Below are 23213 nucleotides of genomic sequence, written 5' to 3'. Positions count from 1 at the left end.
TATAGTATGACAGTGACCTCAGGAGATCGCAAGACCTACCCCAAACAGGACAGGGTTTCTGAAATGTAGTCGGTCGTGGTGGAGTCATGAGTAGTACTGTTGTTGTTTACATTGTCCTCTTTTTCCCTCACGTCCTGCCACGATTGGCTACTTCTACTTTTCAGGTTTCTATTGTTGTGTGGAGGAAGCAATAGCAATCGAATAAGCTGCAGTAGCACTAGCTGCAGTGGCCCAGACAGACAGACAGACAGACAGACAGACAGACAGACAGACAGACAGACAGACAGACAGACAGACAGACAGACAGACAGACAGGTGAGAGGTAGCACTACAGGTGGTGAGAGGAAGGCTAGGAGGACAGACGACAGCCCAGGGATAAAAAATAAAAAACGGTCTGGAGACGAATGGCTCCTGTCCTCACCACATGGTGGGTTCAAATAATATTTGTTTCCTTCCAAACACTGTCAGTCTGTCTGAGTAATAGCTGAGGCCTGTACCACTGCCAGATCTGGGTTACTGTAGGCAGCAGTCAGTGAATAAGACTGCTCTCTTTCATGGTACTAGTGGCCAGATGAACAGTCGGCTGGTGCTCACCACAGGATGCAGGGGGAGATTATCTGCACATTTGGACTTGTCTGTCTGCTTCCTCCTGGATCTGCCTTCAGAATAGCCTGTTACACTGCATGATTACATCTGATTGATTTCTGGGACGTTCATTTTGTAAAATGCCCACTTCTGTTAGTTGCCCCCTCTTCTCTTCGGCCCTCTCCTCCGCAGGTCTTTCTTTAGGCAGCCTCGGGGGCTTGAAGGGGGCCGCTGGTGGTGGTGAGTTGTACTGTTACTGTTTGAACCTTGGTGTGGTTTGACAGGCTAGTCTTGTGGTGTGATGCAGGAAAGGAAAGGGAGTTACTCTGTGCCAAATGTTAGTTGTTGGCTGTTGGCTTGGCTGGCTCCACCAGGCCCAGAAATCAAAAGTGTCTTTTATGAGGTGTTGTAAAGATGAAAGGCTGGTTTGAAGGAGTGTGCTGCTCTGCCCCTGTCTCAGACTGAAACGCCACGGGGACACAAGCAGTTACCAGTCCCACCTGCTGCCTGCCTGCCTTCCTGCTCTGGTTTGGGCTGCCCACTTTGTCTGGAAGTTTGACGTTTCAACGTTTATTTTACAGGATACAGCAGGTGTAAAACAGTACAGTGAAATCTGTCCCAAACAATGCAGTATTTAATATCAAGGTAAGAGGGAATAATATCAATAAAATAAAATGAGTAATAGGAAGAACCATAGAACGTAAACTACTGTATATGCAGGGTCAGTACCAGGAGCATAGTTACAATCTGCAGGTACCCATACAACATTATAGAACTCACAACTTCAGGTCTACAAGTCAGAAAACCCACTTATGCAATATTTGCATTTGTGGAACGGGGACCGATGATTCTTCATGTACATGGCAATGCCATAGAGTGCTTTTCTCTCTGTCTTTATCTCTCTCTCTCTCTCAGACAGTGTGCGTACACACATATGTCTGCGTATGTGTTTCGTGACTTGGTGCTGGTTATGACAGCGGGGTGAAAATTCCTGTGGGGTGGGTTAAGTTGGTGGGTTCTCTGCTCTGTCTATCTACATTGGTGTGTTTCCTCTCCTCTTCCCCCCTCTCCCTCCCTTCCTCTCCCTCTCCACTCCTCTCCCTCTCCTTCTTCTCCTCTCCCTCTCCTCCTCTCCTCTCCCTCCTCTCCCTTCCTCTCACTCTACTCTCCCTCTTCTCTCCTCTCCTCTCCCTCCTCCCCTCCTCTCCATCTCATTCCTCTTCTCTCCATCTCTTCCTCTCCTCTCCCCTTCTCCGTCTCCTCTCCCCCTCCCCTGTCCTCCCCTCCACCACCTCTCCCTCTCCTTCCTCTTCTCTTCCTCTCCTCCCATCCTCTCCCTCTCCTTCCTCTCCTCCTGTCCTTCCTCTCATCTCCTCTTCATCTCATCCCCTCATCTCCTCTCCTCCTTTCCTCTCCTCTGAGTGCTGAACCAGTCCATCTCCAGTTTTATTTATCACAGGCCTCAAAGGGTCCCTTTAAGACAAGCTGTAAAGGGACACTTTCCCAGTTGAATGGTATACAGTGATTCAAGAGAGCTTACAGCAATAAACCTTGAACAGTAAAGTCATCAGAATTATTGGCAACGTTTCAACCTATCTTGACCACAGGGGTATAGAGCTGATAGTGCCAGTAGAATGAAGAGTTTAGCTTAGGGTTGGTACATGAGCTGTCAACCCATATAAAAAGCCATGACACCACAAAGGGAGATGATAAAGAACTGCATCAGAGCCTCCGGAAGAAGGGAGTGCGACATAAAGAGGAAGGAAACGTGTATGGTGCTGAAGGGCCTTACACAAGAGGGGTGGCAGGAAGAGGTGGAGAGAGAGAGAGAGAGAGAGAGAGAGAGAGAGAGAGAGAGAGAGAGAGAGAGAGGTGGCACTATACTGGCACTACAAACAATGGAGGAATGCCACACTCTCTGTCCCCTATGTTGTGGCACAGGCTAGTTATGGTGATATAGTGGAGTAGTAGAAACACCCATCAAAAGTTGGAGCATACCTGTCTTTTTGTCTGTAGTGCAGTATTAAAGTTCCTGTAGGGCCACAGCCTGTGCCATTGGGTTAGGTGCCAGGGGCTCTGCCCAGTGGGCCAGCTTACCTTTCAGCCCCACTGTTCCACAACCTCTTCTCAATCTGGTGCCCTTCTGTCAGTCTGTCAGGCCACCCTGTCTAGTCTACACAGACACGAGGCACAACTGTCCGTCGCTCCCTCACACACTGTCTCACACACTGTCTCACACACACACATGCACAGTACACCCTTACGGGAAAAAAAACAGAAACACGTTTTCTTGTAGTCACATGTTCCATTTCATGTGAAGTCATGTGATTTTCCACATGTGAAATCATGTGGTTTTTCTGTAAGGGCACACACACACACACAGCGTTCAGACAGTCTCGGCCAATCTCATCTCACTCTCTAGCCTGTGACAGTAACGTGCAAGGAAAATAAAAGACAGCTGTTTAATGAAGTTGGAGATGTCTACAGTGAACACGACCAATACAAAGAGCGATGTACAGCGTTACAACTACCACATACTAGCACCGCGGCACATCAGAGCAGTACAGTGTGTGGAAGACGAGAGCAGAGGAGTGTAGTCTGCCGAGACTGGGCAGAGCCACTGTCCACAGTTCTATTCGCATACAGGCTAGCACACACACACACACACACACACACACACACACACACACACACACACACACACACACACATTAGTCACATACGCACACACTCTCACTCACTCACATGCCAAGACTCCCTGGAACAGTGTCCCAGTGAAGATTGAATCATACCCACAGTCACGTAGACCACATCTACAGGCAGCCTATTGTGAAAGAAAAGTTGTTCCTCTGCCAGGGTGTCATATGCTAGCCTAGCCGCTCGGTTAAAAAAGAGGCTTGTGCAACAGCACAAAACGCCTGAGGCACTAGAGCTGGGCGATATGGACAGAAATTCATACCAGGATTATGAGAAATAGAATGATATGTTTATGACGTTCATTTGCACCAGTTAAGCTACTTTGGTATATTACCCTACCCTTACAACTAACACTACTGCTAGGAATGTTGTAACTGTCAAACGTACCGTCAGCAATACAGACTTATTTCATTTCTCACTTATCGTCATTATTGATACCAGTTCACTGCCCTCGATAAATGGTTGGCGCGGTCAGTGTTGATCATTTCCGGTGTTGATCATTTCCAGTCATGCCTTTGCTCTGCTCACAATTCAATTGTTATTACACCCACTCTCCTCTTCACTCCACTCCTCTCCACTCCTCTCCACTCCTCCCCTCTCCACTCCTCTCCACTCCTCTCCACTCCTCTCCTCTCCACTCCTCCCCTCTCCACTCTACTCCTCTCCACTCCTCCCCTCTCCACTCTACTCCTCTCCACTCCTCCCCTCTCCACTCCACTCTACTCCTCTCCACTCCTCCCCTCTCCACTCCACTCCTCTCCACTCCTCCCCTCTCCACTCCACTCCTCTCCACTCCACTCCTCCCCTCTCCACTCCACTCCTCCCCACTCCACTCCTCTCCACTCCACCCCTCTCCACTCCTCTCCACTCCACCCCTCTCCACTCCTCCCCTCTCCACTCCTCCTCTCTCCGCTCCTCTCCACTCCTCCCCTCCCCTCTCCACCCCTCCTCTCCTCTCCTCCCCTCCCCTCTCCACCCCTCCTCTCCACTCCTCCCCTCCCCTCTCCACCTCTCCTCTCCTCTCCTCCCCTCTCCACCCCTCCTCTCCTCTCCTCTCCTCCCCTCCCCTCTCCACCCCTCCTCTCCTCTCCTCCCCTCCCCTCTCCACCCCTCCTCTCCACTCCTCCCCTCCCCTCTCCACCTCTCCTCTCCTCTCCTCTCCTCCCCTCTCCACCCCTCCTCTCCTCTCCTCTCCTCCCCTCCCCTCTCCACCCCTCCTCTCCTCTCCTCTCCACTCCTCCCCTCCCCTCTCCACCTCTCCTCTCCTCTCCACTCCTCCCCTCTCCACCTCTCCCCTCCTCTCCTCTCCTCTCCTCCCCTCCCCTCTCCACCCCTCCTCTCCTCTCCTCTCCTCTCCTCTCCTCTCCTCTCCTCTCCTCTCCTCTCTAGAGAAGCCAAAACCCCAGACAGGTTTCGAAAATCTCCAGAAAGCCCCTTCTCTTTTGTTCTCTGTTTGTCCTCCCTTCGTTCTCTCCTTCTTATATTGGATCGGTTCAACGTCAGGGGAAGTCAATTGGCCCAGTTGACGTTGACCTAGAATTGAATGTAAATGACCTTCAGCTAAACGGCTATTTCTGTCTAGTGCACTTACATTTCACGTCTAATGAGGTGCAGTGATAGGATGTTACTGATGTAACTCCGCAGATGGAGGGGTGTGTGTGTACGTGCATGCTTGTGTGTGTGTGTGCACTGTGCACGCGTGTCCGTGTGCCTACGTGTGTGTGTGTGCATGTGTGTGTGTGTGTGAGACTGGGGATTAGTGTAGGCCAGGGCAGTGCAGCTGGGCCACTTGTGTACAGAGGCCATTGAAAGAGAGGGATTAGAGGTAAACTGATACTTAGCAGGAAATGAGCAGTGGCTACTCATAACTCAACTATACCCTCCTCTCTTCTCCTCCCCTCTGTCACCCCTTACACATAGCCCCCACCCACTACCTACCACCCACCTCTCGTCCATCACCAGCCTGCAGCCCTCCAGAGGGGGATTGTCATGCAAATTGAGGTCCAGGCTTCAGAACTGATAAGAGGGCCTCTCATTTCAGAGGCATTTGTTTTCTAAACAGAGATGAGCTGGGTTTGGGGGGACAGGGGTAGACATGAAAAGACAGGGGAAGGGGCTCAGGGGGATTGATCATTATTGTGGGCCTGCTTTCTTGGGGTGGGGTAAATGTGGAGCGGTATTTGGATAGGAGTGTGTGTGGTGTGTGTGTGGTGTGTGTGTGTGTGTGTGTGTGTGTGTGTGTGTGTGTGTGTGTGTGTGTGTGTGTGTGTGTGTGTGTGTGTGTGTGTGTGTGTGTGTGTGTGTGTGTGTGTGTGTGTGTGTGTGTGTGTGTGTGAAAGAACAGGAGTCGTATTCTGTTTTACCACGGCAGCAACCAGTTCCTTCTCTGTCCTAGTTTATCTTTCTCTCTCTTACTTCATCCCCCTTCTCTATCTCTCTCGCTGCCCCCCCTCTCTTTCTCTTGTTCCACCTCTCCGCCACTCAGACAGTGTCAGTCAGTAACAGACCGTATCCATTTCTAGACCCCACAGAGGAGTTGTCCTTTTCAAAGGATGGCCCCAGAGTCTTGTTTACTGCTGTTATTATTACATGAACACACAAGTTCCCGGCACGTTCACCGCGGTTCCACTCGTTCCCTGTGTTTGATACATTCAGGGCCACGAGGATAGCTGCAGCTGCACTGCTGCAGAAACAATGTGCATACCCAATGGCACCCTATTCCCTATTTAGTGCACGGCATTTGACCTCAGCCCATTTCTGGCCTGGATCAAGAGTACTGCACTATATAGGGAATATGGGTCCAGACACAGTCATTTCTTTTCAAGTGGTTAGAGTAGAGGGTGATTTGTTACTTTAGAATTGGGATTATTCCTCTAACAGATTTAACAGATTTACCTCAAGCTGTTTCTGAGAAGGAGTAGTAGTAGTGGCAATAGTAGCAGTAGCAGTAGTAGTAGTAGTAGTAGTAGTAGTAGTAGTAGTGGCAGTAGTAACAGTAGTAACAGTAGCAGAGTTACAGCAGCAGTAGCAGTAGCAGTAGTAACAGTAGCAGAGTTACAGTAGCAGTAGCAGTAGTAACAGTAGCAGAGTTACAGTAGCAGAGTTACAGTGGCAGCAGTAGCAGTAGTAACAGTAGCAGAGTTAGCAGTAGTAACAGTAGCAGAGTTACAGTGGCAGCAGCAGTAGCAGTAGTAACAGTAGCAGAGTTACAGTGGCAGCAGCAGTAGCAGTAGTAACAGTAGCAGAGTTACAGTAGCAGCAGCAGCAGCAGTAGCAGATTTACAGTAGCAGTAGTAACAGTAGCAGAGTTACAGTGGCAGCAGCAGTAGTAACAGTAGCAGAGTTACAGTGGCAGCAGCAGTAGTAACAGTAGCAGAGTTACAGTGGCAGTAGCAGTAGTAACAGTAGCAGAGTTACAGTGGCAGCAGCAGTAGCAGTAGTAACAGTAGCAGAGTTACAGTAGCAGTAGTAACAGTAGCAGAGTTACAGTGGCAGCAGCAGTAGTAACAGTAGCAGAGTTACAGTGGCATCAGCAGTAGCAGTAGTAACAGTAGCAGAGTTACAGTGGCAGCAGCAGTAGTAACAGTAGCAGAGTTACAGTGGCAGTAGTAGTAGTAACAGTAGCAGAGTTACAGTAGCAGAGTTACAGTGGCAGCAGCAGTAGTAACAGTAGCAGAGTTACAGTGGCAGTAGTAGTAGTAACAGTAGCAGAGTTACAGTAGCAGTAGTAACAGTAGCAGAGTTACAGTGGCAGCAGCAGTAGTAACAGTAGCAGAGTTACAGTAGCAGTAGTAACAGTAGGAGAGTTACAGTGGCAGTAGCAGTAGTAACAGTAGCAGAGTTACAGTGGCAGTAGCAGTAGTAACAGTAGCAGAGTTACAGTGGCAGCAGCAGTAGCAGTAGCAGTAGTAACAGTAGCAGAGTTACAGTGGCAGCAGCAGTAGTAACAGTAGCAGTAGTAGCAGTAGCAGTAGCAGTAGTAACAGTAGCAGAGTTACAGTGGCAGTAGCAGTAGTAACAGTAGCAGAGTTACAGTAGCAGTAGTAACAGTAGCAGAGTTACAGTGGCAGTAGCAGTAGCAGTAGTAACAGTAGCAGAGTTACAGTGGCAGCAGCAGTAGCAGTAGTAACAGTAGCAGAGTTACAGTGGCAGCAGCAGTAGCAGTAGTAACAGTAGCAGAGTTACAGTAGCAGCAGCAGTAGTAACAGTAGCATAGTTACAGTAGCAGTAGTAACAGTAGCAGAGTTACAGCAGCAGTAGCAGTAGTAACAGTAGCAGAGTTACAGTGGCAGCAGCAGTAGCAGTAGTAACAGTAGCAGAGTTACAGTGGCAGCAGCAGTAGCAGTAGTAACAGTAGCAGAGTTACAGTGGCAGCAGCAGTAGTAACAGTAGCAGTAGTAGCAGTAGCAGTAGCAGTAGTAACAGTAGCAGAGTTACAGTGGCAGTAGCAGTAGTAACAGTAGCAGAGTTACAGTAGCAGTAGTAACAGTAGCAGAGTTACAGCAGCAGTAGCAGTAGTAACAGTAGCAGAGTTACAGCAGCAGTAGCAGTAGTAACAGTAGCAGAGTTACAGTAGCAGTAGCAGTAGTAACAGTAGCAGAGTTACAGCAGCAGTAGCAGTAGTAACAGTAGCAGAGTTACAGTAGCAGTAGCAGTAGTAACAGTAGCAGAGTTACAGTAGCAGTAGCAGCAGTAGCAGTAGTAACAGTAGCAGAGTTACAGTGGCAGTAGCAGTAGTAACAGTAGCAGAGTTACAGTAGCAGTAGTAACAGTAGCAGAGTTACAGTAGCAGTAGCAGTAGTAACAGTAGCAGAGTTACAGTGGCAGTAGCAGTAGCAGTAGTAACAGTAGAAGAGTTACAGTAGCAGTAGCAGTAGTAACAGTAGCAGAGTTACAGTGGCAGCAGCAGTAGTAACAGTAGCAGAGTTACAGTAGCAGTAGCAGTAGTAACAGTAGCAGAGTTACAGTGGCAGTAGCAGTAGCAGTAGTAACAGTAGCAGAGTAGCAGTAGCAGTAGTAACAGTAACAGTAGCAGAGTTACAGCAGCAGTAGCAGTAGTAACAGTAGCAGAGTTACAGTAGCAGTAGTAACAGTAGCAGAGTTACAGTAGCAGTAGTAACAGTAGCAGAGTTACAGTGGCAGCAGCAGTAGTAACAGTAGCAGAGTTACAGTAGCAGTAGTAACAGTAGCAGAGTTACAGTAGCAGTAGCAGTAGTAACAGTAGCATAGTTACAGTGGCAGCAGCAGCAGCAGTAGTAACAGTAGCAGAGTTACAGTGGCAGCAGCAGCAGCAGTAGTAACAGTAGCAGAGTTACAGTGGCAGCAGCAGTAGTAACAGTAGCAGAGTTACAGTGGCAGCAGCAGTAGTAACAGTAGCAGAGTTACAGTGGCAGCAGCAGTAGTAACAGTAGCAGAGTTACAGTAGCAGTAGTAACAGTAGCAGAGTTACAGTGGCAGCAGCAGCAGTAGTAACAGTAGCAGAGTTACAGTGGCAGCAGCAGTAGTAACAGTAGCAGAGTTACAGTGGCAGCAGCAGTAGCAGTAGCAGTAGTAACAGCCGTAGCAGTAATGGTCATCTTGGTATCGAACAAGGCTAGCCCTGAGCGGCAACAACTGTGTCCTCCTCCCACCCCCTCCCTTTTCTGTCCCCTGGCTTTCTCTGGGGTTTAAAAAAAAAATCGAAGTCCTCCTTTTATACCCCTTTTCTTCTTCTTTTTGAAGTCCCCACTCTCGTAAAAAGGCAAGCTGGTGGTTTGGCCTGAGCCCAGGGTATGAGGGAAAGGAGGAGAGGAGGAAAGGGGGACTGGAGGAGGGGGGATTGTAGGTTAAGTTTAAGCTAGCCCTGTGGTTTCCATTGAAGGTGCTAGGGGAAGGCGGGGGGCAGTAAAAGTTAGAATTCTAGAGCCTCCCTGTTTTTATTTTATGATTGGCGCTGCTTTTTTTCACGGGCCTTGGTCTACAGCTGCTGGTGTGAATAGCTTGCCCAAGGTGACTGGATCCTAATAAAGGCCTGGCCAGCAGGGATGGGGCCTCCAGCCCAGCCATCAGACTATCTTTATAGACCAGCTTATAAGTCTGGGCCTCTATTAAACCCTGACAGGGCCAAGCTGAGGAATTTAGGGCCAGGAAACAAGAGGAATATAGGGTTTGTTTGTCAGGGGGTGGTGGAGTTTGGAGGCTGGAGCTGGAGTGTTGACGTTTGAGGGGTGACCAGGGGTGAATGTTGAAAGAAGTGGTGTTGGGGGGGGGATCAACATGTGTGTGCCTGTTACTGAGAGTGTGCAGTGTCTGTGTGTTTGTCAGTGTGTGTGTGTGTGTGGCAGTGTCGTCATGTGTGTTGGCGTGTCCGTGTGTGTGCGTGCGTGCGTGTGTGTCTCTCTTGGGAAGTATGGAATCCAGACGTGGTGTAGCTCACTGCCCAAAGGAGCTTATTTCGAACATAATTATGTTTAATTTAGCGTAGGAGCATGTGACTCAAGGTACAACTGTGGCGTCAGTGGATATGGCAGTCAGCATGTGGGACTGGGCTTGAGTCTGCAGTCTGCAGCAATGGGAGGGGCAGACCGAAGCAGACACCAGTTGTGCATGGACATTTTGGTCTCTCGTCTTCCTATACCTTAGCTACCTTGTGGGGTGTGTGGCAGATTTCTCCTGAGGCAAGTGGATGCCAGTCTCAGTGAGTCAGTCACTGTGGAATGAGGGATCCACAGCCCCGCCCATTCAGCCGCCAGGCCCTATCAGAGATCTGTCAATCCAATCAATCACACCTCCACTTATCCTCACTTATCTGCCTGTTGTAAAATTGTTTGTTTTCTTTACCTCTGTCAATTACAACCCCTTCCAACTCTAGACACTTAACTCTGATCTGTGACCTGAGGGCTCAGTGCTGCCCCCTTAGGGTGAAGGATGGTAGGTTGCACTGGGGACATGGGACTAAAAGTCATGTCTTCCATTCCGTTCTGACTGTGTCTATCTTCTCACTACCAATAGGCAGCCAAAATCTCCCTGTCTTTATTTGGTGTAGTCTAACCTAAGCATGACTGAGTGAAACTGTACAATAATGGCTCGCTAACAGCAGTATTCGACTGCAAGCAAAAATGTAACAAAATTAAACAACTCCTCCACCTCTCTTATATTCTGCAGCGGTGGAGACCCAGAGCACCAGCTCAGAGGAGATGGTTCCCAGCTCTCCCTCTCCACCTCCCCCGCCACGCATCTACAAGCCCTGCTTCGTGTGCCAGGACAAGTCCTCCGGCTATCACTACGGGGTCAGCTCCTGTGAGGGCTGCAAGGTGAGGAGGCCCCTGCTTTAGCTTCATGATCATCAGCATCATCACACACACTGACAGCACTCAAACTTAACACTGGCAGGCAGCATGCAAATGGTCTAGTTTCTAATGTCCAAAGGTATGACGTAGCTAACGCTGTAGGATAGAGCAGGTGAAAGTATTGAACACAAGATGTCGAGACACCGCCATGAGAATGTAATAGATCAAAGCCTGGATGAGGAAATCATAACAGTACAAAACGTACTAAAATGTTTCAGTTGGGAATCCCGGGATGTGATAAATGAACAGACATGAAAGATTGAAAGATAACGTGGCCGTTACAGTGTCACTCCCTCCATCGGAGTGCGTTTCATCTTCTCCTTTCCCTCTCTTCTCTCATCTCCAGGGTTTCTTCCGGCGCAGTATCCAGAAGAACATGGTGTACACCTGTCACCGAGACAAGAACTGCCAGATCAACAAGGTCACCAGGAACCGCTGCCAGTACTGCCGACTGCAGAAGTGCTTCGAGGTCGGCATGTCCAAGGAAGGTGAGAGACGTAAGAGAGGCTGGGGGATGGGGGCTACTGACCTAGGACATCCAGGCCCTGTGATACGGAAGCAGGAACGCAGGCACACACACTCATGCACAAACACACACATGGAAGTGCACACACACACTCAGAGTATATAAACAAAGCACTCAATATGCTTTTAGATAGTCGCATGGTATAGTTTGATCTAAAATGATTCACCCAGGAGGAAGTAGGAAGTGAAACGAAGAAGCAGCAGGGTAGTGATTTGGAAAGACTGGGCACAGTACCACCCTTATGACTAATCATGTTACTAAATGACTCTTCCTGCGAACCGCGTCCCAAATGACACCCTATTCCCGATATAGTGCACTGCTTTTGTCCGGTGCAAAGTAGTGCACTTTCTAGGTTACAGGGTGCCCTTAGAGACACAGACTAGGTGTTTCACCAGTCATCTCACTCTCAACACACCCTTGCCCTACCAAAACCCCTCACCTTCCGTTCACACTTTCACTTCAGTATAGTCGCTCTCTGTAAAAATAGCCTTTTTGACTTGGCTCCAACTGATCATTCTGTTATGACAAATACAAAAAACGAGAGTGATAGCAAATTCTTGGTCACAAAGAGCGCAATTTACTCAATGTGACTGTGTGTGTCTGTGAGAGAGTGTGTGCGAGGTGAGGTGAGTGGTAGGAAGGTTTGCCCATGGGACACTTATGTGGGTGTATTGTATGTGTGGGATGTGTGTTAGGACGTGGATCACATTGTCCCCCGGCTATTTCTGGATATCCTGAGAGGAAGGAAAGAATGGGAGGAGGGAGAGAGAGGGAGGAAGAGGGAGGGAGATAACAGTGAATGGAGAGATAGTGTCATCACTTTGTTTAAGTGCTGTTATGAGCTGGATTGTATAATATGGCTTACAAACTGGTTCATAACATCACCGAATTGCGGCGAGTCAGTGGGAAGCCAACAGAAATTCTCACTCGCGTGTTGTTATGTTCCTCCTTCTGCTCTTCCTCTCCTCCTCCTCCACCTCATCCTCCTCTTAATCCTCCTCCTCCTCTTCTCCTCCCTAGCAGTGCGTAACGACAGGAACAAGAAGAAGAAGGACGTGAAGGAGGAGTTGGTGCCGCCGGAGAGTTATGAGCTGAGTGGAGAACTGGAGGAGCTGGTTAACAAAGTCAGCAAGGCCCACCAAGACACCTTCCCCTCACTGCTGCAGCTGGGCAAATACCATACCGTAAGAGGCTCACACATTTGGATATTTGTCCTTTTTTCCCCTGTTAGAACATACTGGTTCACATCCCGTGTAAAGACACTAATCCACTATGAACATGCACACTTTCCCAACTCAAAAGGTCAGTTTAGGGTAAATCACATTTCTCCAAATCAAATCAAATGTCAATGGTCACATACACATATTTAGCAGATGTTATTGTGGGTGTAGCGAAATGCTTGTGTTCCTAGCTCCAACAGTGCAGTAATATCTAACAATTCACAACAATACACACAAATCTAAAAGTAAAAGAATGGAATTAAGAAATATAAATATTAGGGCAAGCAATGTCGGGAGTGGCATTGACTAAAATACAGTAGAATATAGTATATACATATGAGATGAGTAAAGCAGTATGTAAACATTATTAAAGTGACTAGTGTTCCATTATTAAAGTGACCAGTGATTCCTTGTCTATGTATATAGAGTAGCAGCCTCTAAGGTGCAGGGATGAGTAACCGGGTGGTAGCCGGCTAGTGATGGCTGTTTAACAGTCTGATGGCCTTGAGATAGAAGCTGTTTTTCAGTCTCTCGGTCCCAGCTTTGATGCACCTGTACTGACCTCACCTTCTGGATGATAACGTGGGTGAACAGGTCATGGCTCGGGTGGTTTATGTCCTTGATGATCTTTTTGGCCTTCCTGTGACATCGGGTGCTGTAAGAGTCCTGGAGGGCAGGCAGTGTGCCCCCAGTGATACGTTGGGGATACGCTCTCTGGAGAGCTGTGCGGTTGCGGGCGGTGCAGTTGCCATACCAGGCGGTGATACAGCCTGACAGGATGCTCTCAATGGTGCATCTGTAAAAGTTGGTGAGTGTTTTCGGTGACAAGCCAAATTTCTTCAGCCTCCTGAGGTTCACCACGCTGTCTGTGTGGGTGGACCATTTCAGATTGTCAGTGATGTGTACGCCGAGGAACTTGAATCTTTCCACCTTCTCCACTGTGATCCCGTCAATGTGGATAGGGGCGTGCTCCATCTGCTGTTTCCTGAAGTCCACGATCAGCACCTTAGTTTTGTTGACGTTGAGGGAGAGGTTATTTTCCTGGCACCACTCCACCAGGGCCCTCACCTCATCCCTGTAGGCTGTCTTGTCATTGTTGGTAATCAGGCCTACTACTGTTGTGTCGTCTGCAAACTTGATGATTGAGTTGGAGTTGTGCATGACCTCGCAGTCATGGGTGAACAGGGAGTACAGGAGAGGGCTGAGAACGCACCCTTGAGGGGCCCTTGTGTTGAGGATCAACGAAGTGGAGGTGTTGTTTCCTACCTTCACCACCTGGGGGCGGCCCGTCAATGAACAGCATTCTTATATAGGTATTCCTCTTGTCCAGATGGGTTAGGGCAGTGTGCAGTGTGATGGCGATTGCATGGTCTGTGGACCTATTGGGGCAGTAAGCAAATTGAAGTGGGTCTTGGGTGACAGGTAAGGTGGAGGTGATTTGGTCCTTAAATATCCTCTCAAAGCACTTCATGATGACAGAAGTGAATGTTATGAGTCGATAGTCATTTAGTTCAGTTACCTTTGCTTTCTTGGGTACAGTAACAATGGTGGACATCTTGAAGCAAGTGGGGACAACAGACTGGGAAAGGGAGAGATTTATATGTCCATAACCACTCCAGCCAGCTGGTCTGCGCATGCTCTGAGGACGCGGCTAGGGATGCCGTCTGGGCCGGCAGCCTTGCAAGGGTTAACACGCTTAAATGTCTTACTCACATCGGCCACGAAGAACGAGAGCCCACAGTCCTTGGGAGCGGGCCGCGTCGGTGGCACTGTGTTATCCTCAAAGCGGGCGAAGGTGTTAAGCTTGTCCGGAAGCAAGACGCCGGTGTCCGCGACGTGGCTGGTTTTTCCCTTTGTAGTCCGTGATTGTCTGTAGACCCTGCCACATACGTCTCTTGTCTGAGCCGTTGAACTCCAACTCCACTTTGTCTCTGTACTGATGTTTGAGAGCTTGGTACGTGATTGGTTGGTGCACTGTAAGACTGTGAGAACATTCTACCTAGTTGGTTGATGTCCAGTCAGTGGTGTTGTTATTCTACCTGAATAATATTTAAGCAATAAGGCCCGAGGGGGTGTGGTATATGGCCAATATACCACGGCTAAGGGCTGTTCTTATGGATACAGCCCTTAGCCGTGGTATAGTGGCAATATACCACAAACCCTCAAGGTGCCTTATTGCTATTATAAACATGAGCGGTAAAAATACATGTTTTGTCATAACCATGGTATACGGCTTTCGGCCAATCAGCATTCAGGGCTCGAACTACCTAGTTTATAAGGGCTCCTGAGTGGCACAGCGGTCTAAAGCACTGCATCTCAGTGCTAGAGGCATCACTACAGACCCTGGTTTGATCCCGGGCTGTATCACAACCAGCCGTGATCGGGAGTCCCATAGGGCGGCACACATTTGGCCCAGCATCGTTCGGGTTAGGGGAGGGTTTGGCCGTGGTAGGCTGTCATTGGAAAATAAGAATTTGTTCTTAACTGACTTGCCTAGTTAAATAAAGGTAAAAATATATAAATAATAACCAATAATTCTTCTACCTGATCAATGTCTAATAAGAACCCTGTCTTTTAACCCTGTCTGTGTCCCTGCTATCCCCACGCTCACTATCTCTCTCTCTTTCTGTCTCTCCCGTCCTCCAGAACTCCAGTGCAGAGCAGCGCGTGCAGCTGGACCTGGGGCTGTGGGATAAGTTCAGTGAGCTCTCCACCAAGTGCATCATCAAGATCGTGGAGTTTGCCAAGCGCCTCCCCGGCTTCACCACCCTCACCATCGCTGACCAGATCACCCTCCTCAAGTCAGCCTGCCTGGACATCCTGGTACTTACCTGGTTCTTTCTATCCCATTATCCGCTCTGTCAACGGACCCTGTTGTATTCTCTGGGACTCAGAGACGTGGCAATGTAATGATGAGGGGATACTGCCTCTCAGTGGATAGTGGCGGTGTTGCAGTGTCGTGTAGGGTCGTGCTGTATAGAGAGGGAAAGGTGAACAGATGACAACAGATTAGATTGTTGTTTAATGGACAATCGATAAAGAACATAGCCTACTATATGGTTTAGCCTTCCTGTTGTATTTTTATGTATTTATATCCTTCCCCCTCTCTTTCTCGGCCTTTCCATCTTTCCCCCCTCCCTCTTTCACCCCTAGATGTTGAGGATCTGCACGCGCTACACCCCAGAGCAGGACACCATGACTTTCTCCGACGGGCTGACCCTGAACCGGACCCAGATGCACAACGCAGGCTTCGGCCCGCTCACAGACCTGGTGTTTGCCTTCGCTGGCCAGCTGCTGCCTCTGGAGATGGACGACACAGAGACTGGCCTCCTCAGCGCCATCTCCCTCATCTCTGGAGGTACTGCACCCTGAGGGGATTAATACTATTTTACTGCTAGCCAAATACAACGTTAAGAACTAATACAGGCCAAAATGTCTTTGAGGTGTTAGGCCGCGATAACATCCTCACTCAGTTACAATACCAGTAGAAATGTGGGGATGAACTAGTTTGGTTGCGCTACACTTGACACTTTATTTACTTGTAGTTGTTACCAATGACATGATACAATTGTAATGACCTATAAATCATCAATTACATCGTTCCTATCCTAGTCTGATGGCTGTTATGTGTCCAGTTTGTCATGTGTTGTGTATCTAACTCGGTCCGCTCCCCCGTCCGTCCCTCAGACCGTATGGACCTGGAGGAGCCCCAGAAGGTGGACAAGCTGCAGGAGCCCCTGCTGGAGGCCCTGAAGATCTACGCCCGTCGCAGACGCCCCAACAAACCCCACATGTTCCCCCGCATGCTGATGAAGATCACTGACCTCAGAGGCATCAGCACCAAGGGTCAGTACTGTTATAGTACAGAACAGTACACTACAATACACTAGACCAGCAGCTAACACGCACAGTCCGAATAATACATATCGATTATGGTGGATGCAGAACATTTGAGATAGCACTTGGACGTCAGGATTACTTCCATAACGTCTGGAACATCTAGCACTATCAGCAAACGCTAAGACATCACTTTCCAGACTTGTTAACGGGAATGTTTTTTTTCCTGTGGTGTGTGAACAGGTGCCGAGAGGGCCATCACTCTGAAGATGGAGATCCCAGGCCCCATGCCTCCTCTGATCAGAGAGATGTTAGAGAACCCAGAGGCCTTCGAGGACCAGACAGAGAGCAGTGGAGAGAGCTCCCCACCGCCTGCCCCTCCTGCCGCTCCACCAGCCTCCACCAAGCCCCCCACCACCATGAAGACTGAGGCCGAGGACGAGGAGGACAGCTGGGGGACAGAGAACGGCAGTGAGCCCTCCCCAGAGGAGGAAGATGAGGATGATTATGATGATGGGGAGGAAGAGGACAGGGGCTCGGACAGTGAGGGGGAATCCTGGGCTCTGGAGAGTAGCAGCGATGGGGATAGGAAGAGCCATGCCGGGAGGGCGCAGTGAGGAGGAGAGGCGATCACACACAAATACAGTCTGTACACTCAAATACACACACTAACTGACGTAATCATACACACGCGTATACACACACACACACACACAGACACACATACACCCACCCTACCCCTTCCTATGCTGGCCCTCCCTCGCTTTCCTCTGTATCCTCTCTATCTCCCTACTGCACATCAGTCTCTCCAAGCAGGACATGACAGGACAGCAGAGACTTACACCTAACTGTACAGACACTACAACTCAGGTTCTCTGACTCACAGGTTCCTGATAAGTAACATGCAGACACACAGAGAGACTTGCAGAGATACTATTATAAAAGAGGGATGGAGAGACGACATGATGCAACCGACTGGACTCATGACTCCTGATATAGAGAAGAGGGAAGATGGCGTGATGACAACAACAAAAAAACGGACTCTCTGACAAAAAAAAATGTCTCATTTTTTACTAGCTTTTTGTTTGTATCTACATAGAGGAATGGCCAAAACAGAAAACATGAACTGAACAATAGATTATTTCCAACGGATGCAAAGCAAAACACGTCTCTCATAAAGACAAATACAGGATGAAACCAAACTGAATATGCTAATCGATTTTTTTGCTGTTATTTGCTTTTGAATATTGTTCAATTTGTTCGTTTTTTTCTTGACTTTTCTTTCTCTTTCAATGTATTAATTAGTCCATACATATCTATATACCATTATATTTGGTTTGTTTGTAATCCTGGTTTTGTAAATGATTTCTTTAGATGAGGTTTTGTTTTTTGAGGAGTTTCCATTGGATATCCAGAGAGAGACGAATCAGAATCTGAACTGGCAGACCTCGAACTGAATCTTCTTTCCAACTTCGCCGCTGGTGTTTTTTGGGCAGTTTTGCTCGCCGTAGATGTCAATGATAATCAACTCAGTAATGTTGTGTTACAGTGACTAAAGTTGTGATTTGTGTTGTTTATCAGGGGACTAGCATTAATATATGTGCTTCCTTTCAACGCAACAAACTATGCTGTCGAATGGATAGTGTCTCAGTACCAAAGTTAGCAACTCAACACACACTGACATATAAAATTATACACACACACACACACACACACACACACTAAACTTCAACCCTATAACAGATGTGCCATTTTGGCTTTGTTTGGTAGACAGAGATTGACCGTTGGCCGTAGCACTTGGCTATGGCACTTTGATATCCTGTTTTATACAATACATCTTTATTGCCCAATATTGACAGTACAGTCAATGGCAATCTCATCTTATTCAGCAGTCATGCAATTGACGAACACGACGGAAATGTAGAGAACTATCCATCAAATGCCTGTGAAACCGAAGCACTATTTAACAACGTACACAAGCAAACACTCACTGACACATGATCAACACACACACACAGACACACGCAAGTTCAAATCAGGAACTGTTATGGACAACGACATGAAAACAGACTTCTCAGGGCTTCTTTGTTACTAAGGACCAAACCCTAGCGGCCGCCACGCTGTAGGGTGCGCTAGAAACAGGCAATATTTATGTGTGTGTATTTTTGACTCAGTCAGTCAGATCTGACCAGTTAACTCCTAGCTCTGTGTACATAGAAGATAGATGACTGTTCTACAAACGGCGTGGATGCCAGCCAGTCTGTTACCCCTTTCACACTATCATGCCAACCCAAACCAAACCAGTGCTGGCATAGATATTCTATTTTCACATTGTCCTTTCCAGCACAGTTCCAGGAACTATGGTGGGTGCATAGCCAAGCCAGCTCCGTACAGCTCAGTTTGGCTCGGCTCACTAGTGTGAAAAGCACTCATCTGTCTCAGACCAGACCTGGCCAGCAGCATTGTCAATGACCTGCCTGACCTGTGCTCTGTGCCGCTGGCATCCAAGAAACCAACTGCCTTCTCATCCAAAGCCATTACACCATCATGTCTTTGTAATGTTGTAGGATATACCCTCTCTCTAATGAAGTGGCAGGCCCATGTGTCCTCCTGTCATTTCTTCTTCTCAATCTTCTATGTTGCCAACATGTCTCAGTCAATATGTAACCAACTGTTCATAATGCAGCTGGCTACGTGTACATCCAGAGTTTTGTAAACAGTCTCGCTACGAAGATACAGTATATGAACAGGAACGCAACAGACTCCTCCCAGCGGTAGAGAAAGAGGCCTACCGTACAGTTCTCTCTGAATGTGTCCCTCCTGGTTGGTTTTGAGTGTGTGTACAGGCTTTAACATGTCTCCTCTGTCACAGTGAATGTTCTCTGTACGGTGCTGTGACGTCACACAGGATCGCGGAGAAGCAGAGCGGCGAGGTTTGATGGCCTCATTTCCTCTCGGCCTGCCCTGCCAGGCCTTCATGATGCAAACGTTGCGATTATGTTGTTTTGATGCCGGTGTTCTTCTCTGTAAAACATGGCTGTGGTATTGTCCAATCTTCTGTTCATACCAACTCTGTCATACAAAGAAAAAGCCATATGAACTGTAAGGCACAATAAATTACTTTTGTGAGATTAATAACATATTTCCTTTGAGAAATGTCTCATTCTCTTAAAAAATTTTAAGCAATTTTTTCTTATCAGTTATGACACTGATATGAATGTTTCGTAAACAACCCTTCAAATGTTTTTATTTATTTATTTCACCTTTATTTAACCAGGTAGGCAAGTTGAGAGCAAGTTCTCATTTACAATTGCGACCTGGCCAAGATAAAGCAAAGCAGTTTGACACATACAACAACACATGGAGTAAAACAAACATACAGTCAATAATATAGTCGAAAAATAAGTATATATACAAAGTGAGCAAATGAGGTGAGATAAGGGAGGTAAAGGCAAAAAAGGCCATGGTGGCGAAGTAAATACAATATAGCAAGTAAAACACTGGAATGGTAGATTTGCAGTGGAAGAAAGTGCAAAGTAGAAAGGGAAATAATGGGGTGCAAAGGAGCTAAATAAATAAATAAATACAGTACGGGAAGCGGTAGTTGTTTGGGCTAAATTATAGATGGGCAATGTACAGGTGCTTAAAGCTAGTGAGGGAGATAAGTGTTTCCAGTTTTAGAGATTTTTGTAGTTCGTTCCAGTCATTGGCAGTAGAGAACTGGAAGGAGAGGCGGCCGAAGGAGAAATTGGCTTTGGGGGTGACCAGAGAGATATACCTGCTGGAGCGCGTGCTACAGGTGGGTGCTGCTATGGTGACCAGCGAGCTGAGATAAGGGGGAACTTTACCTAGCAGGGTCTTGTAGATGACCTGGAGCCAGTGGGATTGGCGACGAGTATGAAGCGAGGGCCAGCCAACGAGAGGGTACAGGTCGCAGTGGTGGGTAGTATATGGGGCTTTGGTGACAAAATGGATGGCACTGTGATAGACTGCATCCACTTTGATGAGTAGAGTGTTGGAGGCTATTTTGTTAATGACATCGCCGAAGTCGAGGATTGGTAGGATGGTCAGTTTTACGAGGGTATGTTTGGCAGCATGAGTGAAGGATGCTTTGTTGCGAAGTAGGAAGCCAATTCTAGATTTAACTTTGGATTGGAGATGTTTGATGTGAGTCTGGAAGGAGAGTTTACAGTCTAACCAGACACCTAGGTATTTGTAGTTGTCCACATATTCTAAGTCAGAACCAAATTACCAAATGTTTTTTTGATAGCCCCCGTTCATTCACCAGCCGTGAGCCTTGCTACTGAGTCCATTTCATTAGAACTGAGCACTGCAATGACGTCGTCAACACAATGACTACCAATAGTGGGCGCTCTTGCACTTTGGGTACAGAGACCAGCCAGCCAGCAGCAGTGTCTGTACACCAGCCCTGCATATAGGATAGAACTGAGCAGGCACTAGTATTACCAGTGTGTTACAATTCATTAATGTTGCCTCCTACTGTAGGCAGATGCATACTTCCACTCCGTGTCCTTGGGACAGTGCTACAGTATACGCTGAGTGTACAAAACATTAGGAACACCTGCTCTTTCCATGACATAGACTGACCAGGTGAATCCAGGTGAAAGCTATGATCCCTTATTGATGTCACTTGTTAAATCCACTTCAAATCAGTGTAGATGAAGGGGAGGAAACAGGTTAAAGAAGGATTGTTAAGCCTTGAGGCAATTGAGACAATGATTGTGTATGTGTGTCATTCAGAGGGTGAATGGGCAAGATTTAAGTGGCTTTGAATGGGTTATGGCAGTAGATTCCAGGAGCACCGGTTTGTGTCAAGAACTGCAATGCTGCTGGGTTTTTCCCGTTTTTCACGCTCAACAGTATCCTGTGCGTTTCAAGAATGGTCCACCACCCAAAGGACATCCAGCCAACTTGACACAACTGTGGGAAGCATTGGAGTCAACATGGGCCAGCATCCATGTGTGGCAACTCAATATTAGGAAGGTCTTCTTAATGTTTTGTACACTCAGTGTATTATAGCCTCTATGGTTGTTTTTATTAATAGACGTAGACACTAGAGTGAAGAGTGATAAACAGAGATGGGGTTCTATCAACTATATGATTGCCATAATTAACTATCGTTAAAAATACAGATCAATAAAGAGGGACTGGGATTAGAATAAGGTCCATATATTATTAGCTGCTTTACAAGGACTGAAGCTAAATGGCCTCATATATTCAACCCCAATAACACGTTGCTATGGGAACCCTGGGGCAATAGGTAGGAGTGTTGGGGTAGTAGGGGATTTAAAGAGGCAGGGTGGTATTTTGGGGTTTCATCACCACCTTTCCAATTATACTAGCGATGATTAGTCAAGTGATGGTTGTGGAGCAGATATCCTCTCCAGGTTATTAATGGTGCAAAGCAACTACAAGGTTCCAAGGAAGTATACAAGTGAAAAGTAAGAAGAAAGGGTGAATAGAAGCTACAAGAATCGCCAGAAGGGAGAAAGCCGCATAGTTGTAGTCCACCCCAGGACGGAGGTTAGCAGCTTCATTCTATTACTCAGAGAGCATACCGATTACTCAGAAATCCTATTAGAGAATCAATAATGAATCATCCTTCATGAACCATACAGGAACTGGTCTGAATTAGAGTAAACCAAAAACTGGGCTTGCTTGTTCTGAACATGGGCAATTTGCATTGATTTCTAGACGTGCTTGCTTGGTTAGATGCCGTGGCTAGTGGCTACCAGCTTTCTCCCGAGAGTAGGCTGGTCCCGTTCTGTAGACAACTCTTCTATCGTCGTCATGCCTTACATACAGTGTATGGGAGCTGGCCTGGGAGGACAGAACACTGGTAGCGCTGTCTGCAACACCGGCCTGGGAGGACAGAACACTGGTAGCGCTGTCTGCAACACCGGCCTGGGAGGACAGAACACTGGTAGCGCTGTCTGCAACACCGGCCTGGGAGGACAGAACACTGGTAGCGCTGTCTGCAACACCGGCCTGGGAGGACAGAACACTGGTAGCGCTGTCTGCAACACCGGCCTGGGAGGACAGAACACTGGTAGCGCTGTCTGCAACACCGGCCTGGGAGGACAGAACACTGGTAGCGCTGTCTGCAACACCGGCCTGGGAGGACAGAACACTGGTAGCGCTGTCTGCAACACCGGCCTGGGAGGACAGAACACTGGTAGCGCTGTCTGCAACACCGGCCTGGGAGGACAGAACACTGGTAGCATTGTCTACATCACCAGACAAGACTAGCTAGAAGGAATGAGAGTCAGATCAGAGTGTGTGATAAAACATTCAGGGTCTATGAGGACGTCCTGGAGCCATAGTAAAAGGGTGGTAAGGGACATGTCATATGCTAGGAGGCGATGGGGTGATTATGGGAAAGAATGTAGCCTATCACGGCTAGCCCGGAGGAAGGAGACGGGGACATGATCGGCATCCTTTCGTTACATTACATACGCAGCGGATGCAGAGTGGGTAGGGAGCAATCAAAAGGAGGAAAAAGTGAGGAGGGAAGGTTAGGGGAAGGTGAGAAACATTTGAAGATGTAGAGATCATAAATTTAACAGACAGACAGACCGGGAGAAAGCTCGAGAGAGAGGAGGAGGGACGGGGAAGAGGAGGGGAGGGGGCCAGAGCCCTTTGCTGCTAGGAAGGGATGATTTGGTTAGAGGACAACACTAAGAGTTGGCAAGCAGCTCTTAAAGAAACAAAGGTACCACATACCAGAGTGAGGAGGGTCTGCTAGAAGGAATGGGGGGGATACAATGGGGGAAAATAAATAAACAAGAAAGGGGAGAGCGGAGGGAAAGAAAAAAGGGGCCGACAGGCTAGGTTGGCAGAGGTCATATAGGAGATGTGGGGGTACGTCCCAAATTGCACTCCATTCCCTACAGAGGCCTGGTCAAAAGTAGTGCACTACATAGGGAATAGGGTACCATTTGGCCCGATCTTATAGGAGATGTGTTCTAGCCTCTGGCTCTTCATATCTTTTACATTTCT

The 23213-nt window shown here is 47.9% G+C and overlaps 1 protein-coding gene across 8 annotated transcripts in view; it reads left to right on the top strand.

Moving 5' to 3' along the window:
• Nucleotides 1-19335, top strand: part of LOC106567065 (retinoic acid receptor gamma-A) — a 71888-nt gene extending 52553 nt beyond the window's left edge. For 4 of the 8 annotated variants that reach the window (XM_045693284.1, XM_045693285.1, XM_045693287.1 and 1 more), the window contains 7 exons: nucleotides 10426-10574; nucleotides 10957-11107; nucleotides 12157-12320; nucleotides 15003-15179; nucleotides 15510-15714; nucleotides 16044-16202; nucleotides 16437-19335. In XM_045693284.1, the coding sequence (XP_045549240.1) occupies nucleotides 10426-10574; nucleotides 10957-11107; nucleotides 12157-12320; nucleotides 15003-15179; nucleotides 15510-15714; nucleotides 16044-16202; nucleotides 16437-16810 (1379 nt within the window). In that variant the 3' untranslated portion in view covers nucleotides 16811-19335. The remainder of the gene's footprint in view (nucleotides 1-10425; nucleotides 10575-10956; nucleotides 11108-12156; nucleotides 12321-15002; nucleotides 15180-15509; nucleotides 15715-16043; nucleotides 16203-16436) is intronic. The other 4 variants (XM_014135916.2, XM_014135919.2, XM_014135913.2 and 1 more) reach the window with 3 other exon arrangements.
• The last annotated feature ends 3878 nt before the right edge of the window (nucleotides 19336-23213 follow it).

This window comes from Salmo salar, chromosome ssa13 (genome assembly GCF_905237065.1).
Source record: "Salmo salar chromosome ssa13, Ssal_v3.1, whole genome shotgun sequence".
Classification (NCBI taxonomy): Eukaryota; Metazoa; Chordata; class Actinopteri; order Salmoniformes; family Salmonidae; genus Salmo; species Salmo salar.
This window is presented reverse-complemented; position numbering and strand designations above follow the sequence as displayed.